At 35.8% G+C, this 1781-nt stretch overlaps 1 protein-coding gene across 1 annotated transcript; it reads left to right on the top strand.

The window, feature by feature from the left end:
- LOC107638696 (ribonuclease 3-like protein 1) lies at positions 263–1571 on the top strand. Its single transcript, XM_016342052.2, has 3 exons — positions 263–421; positions 578–689; positions 1089–1571. Exons 1-3 carry the CDS (start codon positions 322–324, stop codon positions 1246–1248), a joined length of 372 nt encoding a protein of 123 aa, XP_016197538.1. The 5' UTR covers positions 263–321; the 3' UTR covers positions 1249–1571.

Genomic DNA, 1781 nt, shown 5'->3' with positions numbered 1-1781 from the left:
CAGATCCTCTAATTTATACCTCCTACCATTTTAAAAAACACTAAAAATAATAATGTTAAGATATATTACTCATCTTATTTTCATAACTAAATTTTTTTAGCCAACCAGCTACCAATGAGAAATTAAGTTTAAAAAAATTTAGAAATACATACTACACATGCTTATTACTTGCCACGCGGTCATACACGTGTCTGCAGCAGAACGCTGAAGCTGCTTACTCAGCTCAACCGATTTGCGATGATATAATACAAATTCTCAACTTCTTAGCTTGCAGGGTAATTTGAAGGATTCTGGTTTTAGACTGCTGCTAAAGTGGTAAAGATGGATTCTGACAAGGGCATCTTGGAACACACTCCCTTGCAAAAGGGCGACGCCTGTGACTGTGAGAACAACGCGTCCTCACAGTCTCCACATGAACAAGGTACACATTCTCTTTTAGAACTTTGAATTTGAAGTAGGTTCTCTCCATCTTTGTGCTTATGTGGACTTCTTTTGGGTTACTCCAAATTGCTAACCTTTGAATTACTAACTCAGTTCATTATTTATTGAATCAAAAATGGAACTGCTGTGGTTCAAGGTACGAAGAAAAGACCTGCCAGATCAGATTTGTACGAGATCTGTGCTGCAAACCATTGGAAGCCCCCTGTATTTGAATGTTACAAACAGGATGGTCCATGCCATCAGAAAATGTAATTCTTCCAGCTATGATATAGTACACGTACTCTCACACAATAATTATGTATTTTAGTGTTTAACGATACTCGCTAGATTTATTACTTTTCATTTTTGTTTACAAGATTTATTCTCTTTCATGTAGTTATCCAGCTGATATGTACATTCAACTTCCAAGCAGTTGTAACAAAATTTGCCTTCATTAGTCTTTGTTGGGCAAGTTGTTTGATGATTGCTTGATCATGCATCATCCAAGATTTTAATAACTCGTGCCTTGTGGCTTTATCATGATATTCTAATATTCAACTTATTCTATTTTATTGCCTCTGTTTGTCAGAGACAAATGCAAGGAAACAGAAGAAAGTGCATCATAACAATATTTTTGTTATTTTCATTGACTATGATATCTTTTACAGGTTTACCTTCAAGGTTACTATTGAGATAGAAGATGCATCGGAGAACATTATAGAGTGCTATGGTGCCCCTCAACGAAAAAAGAAAACAGCCGCAGACCATGCAGCTGAGGGAGCTTTGTGGTACCTAAAGAATATAGGCTATGGGATGAAGAATCAATAAAACAATATATTATTGGATATCATCATCACTTATGGCTTCTTCGGTGATGCTCTCTAGACTCGGTTGCCAAATCTCATAAGACCATGCTTTCTTAGGAGAACCCCTACAGTCATTTCCTGTCGAATCTTGCATCCTTCTGCTAGTATATCTGATTGAAGGCCTTTGTCTTTGGTGGAGAAAGTATTTTTCAGACTTTGATAGACCAAGTGGAAAGATGTTAGTTCAATGGCTAAGATTGTATCAGTACAAAGTGTTAGAAATTCTATGTTTGACCTAAAGTTTAATGAATTTGTAGACCGATTTAGTATGATTTTGGTTGGACCAGCTATTTAAAGAATCGGTTTTTCTGAAAAAATTGATTTTTTTTAACATTGAAAAAATTGATTTTTTTTAACAACTAAATTTTTTTGTAACATGGACTTAAAATAATGCAATACAAATGCATACTCTTAATATGCACTGATGGAGAGAGAGAGAGAGAGCTCGCTACGGAGGTATAAGAGCAGAAGTTCAGGCCGTACCGGTTCAAGTAG

This window comes from Arachis ipaensis, chromosome B04 (genome assembly GCF_000816755.2).
Source record: "Arachis ipaensis cultivar K30076 chromosome B04, Araip1.1, whole genome shotgun sequence".
Taxonomy (NCBI): Eukaryota; Viridiplantae; Streptophyta; class Magnoliopsida; order Fabales; family Fabaceae; genus Arachis; species Arachis ipaensis.
The sequence above is the reverse complement of the archived record's forward strand: the minus strand, read 5'-3'. Positions and strand labels throughout refer to the sequence as shown.

Coding starts and splice junctions, on each gene's coding strand:
- LOC107638696 (XM_016342052.2), top strand. CDS start 322: ATGGATTCTGACAAGGGCATCTTGGAACACACTCCCTTGCAAAAGGGC. Junction 422..577: donor ACAGTCTCCACATGAACAAG/GTACACATTCTC, acceptor CTGTGGTTCAAG/GTACGAAGAAAAGACCTGCC. Junction 690..1,088: donor GGTCCATGCCATCAGAAAAT/GTAATTCTTCCA, acceptor TATCTTTTACAG/GTTTACCTTCAAGGTTACTA.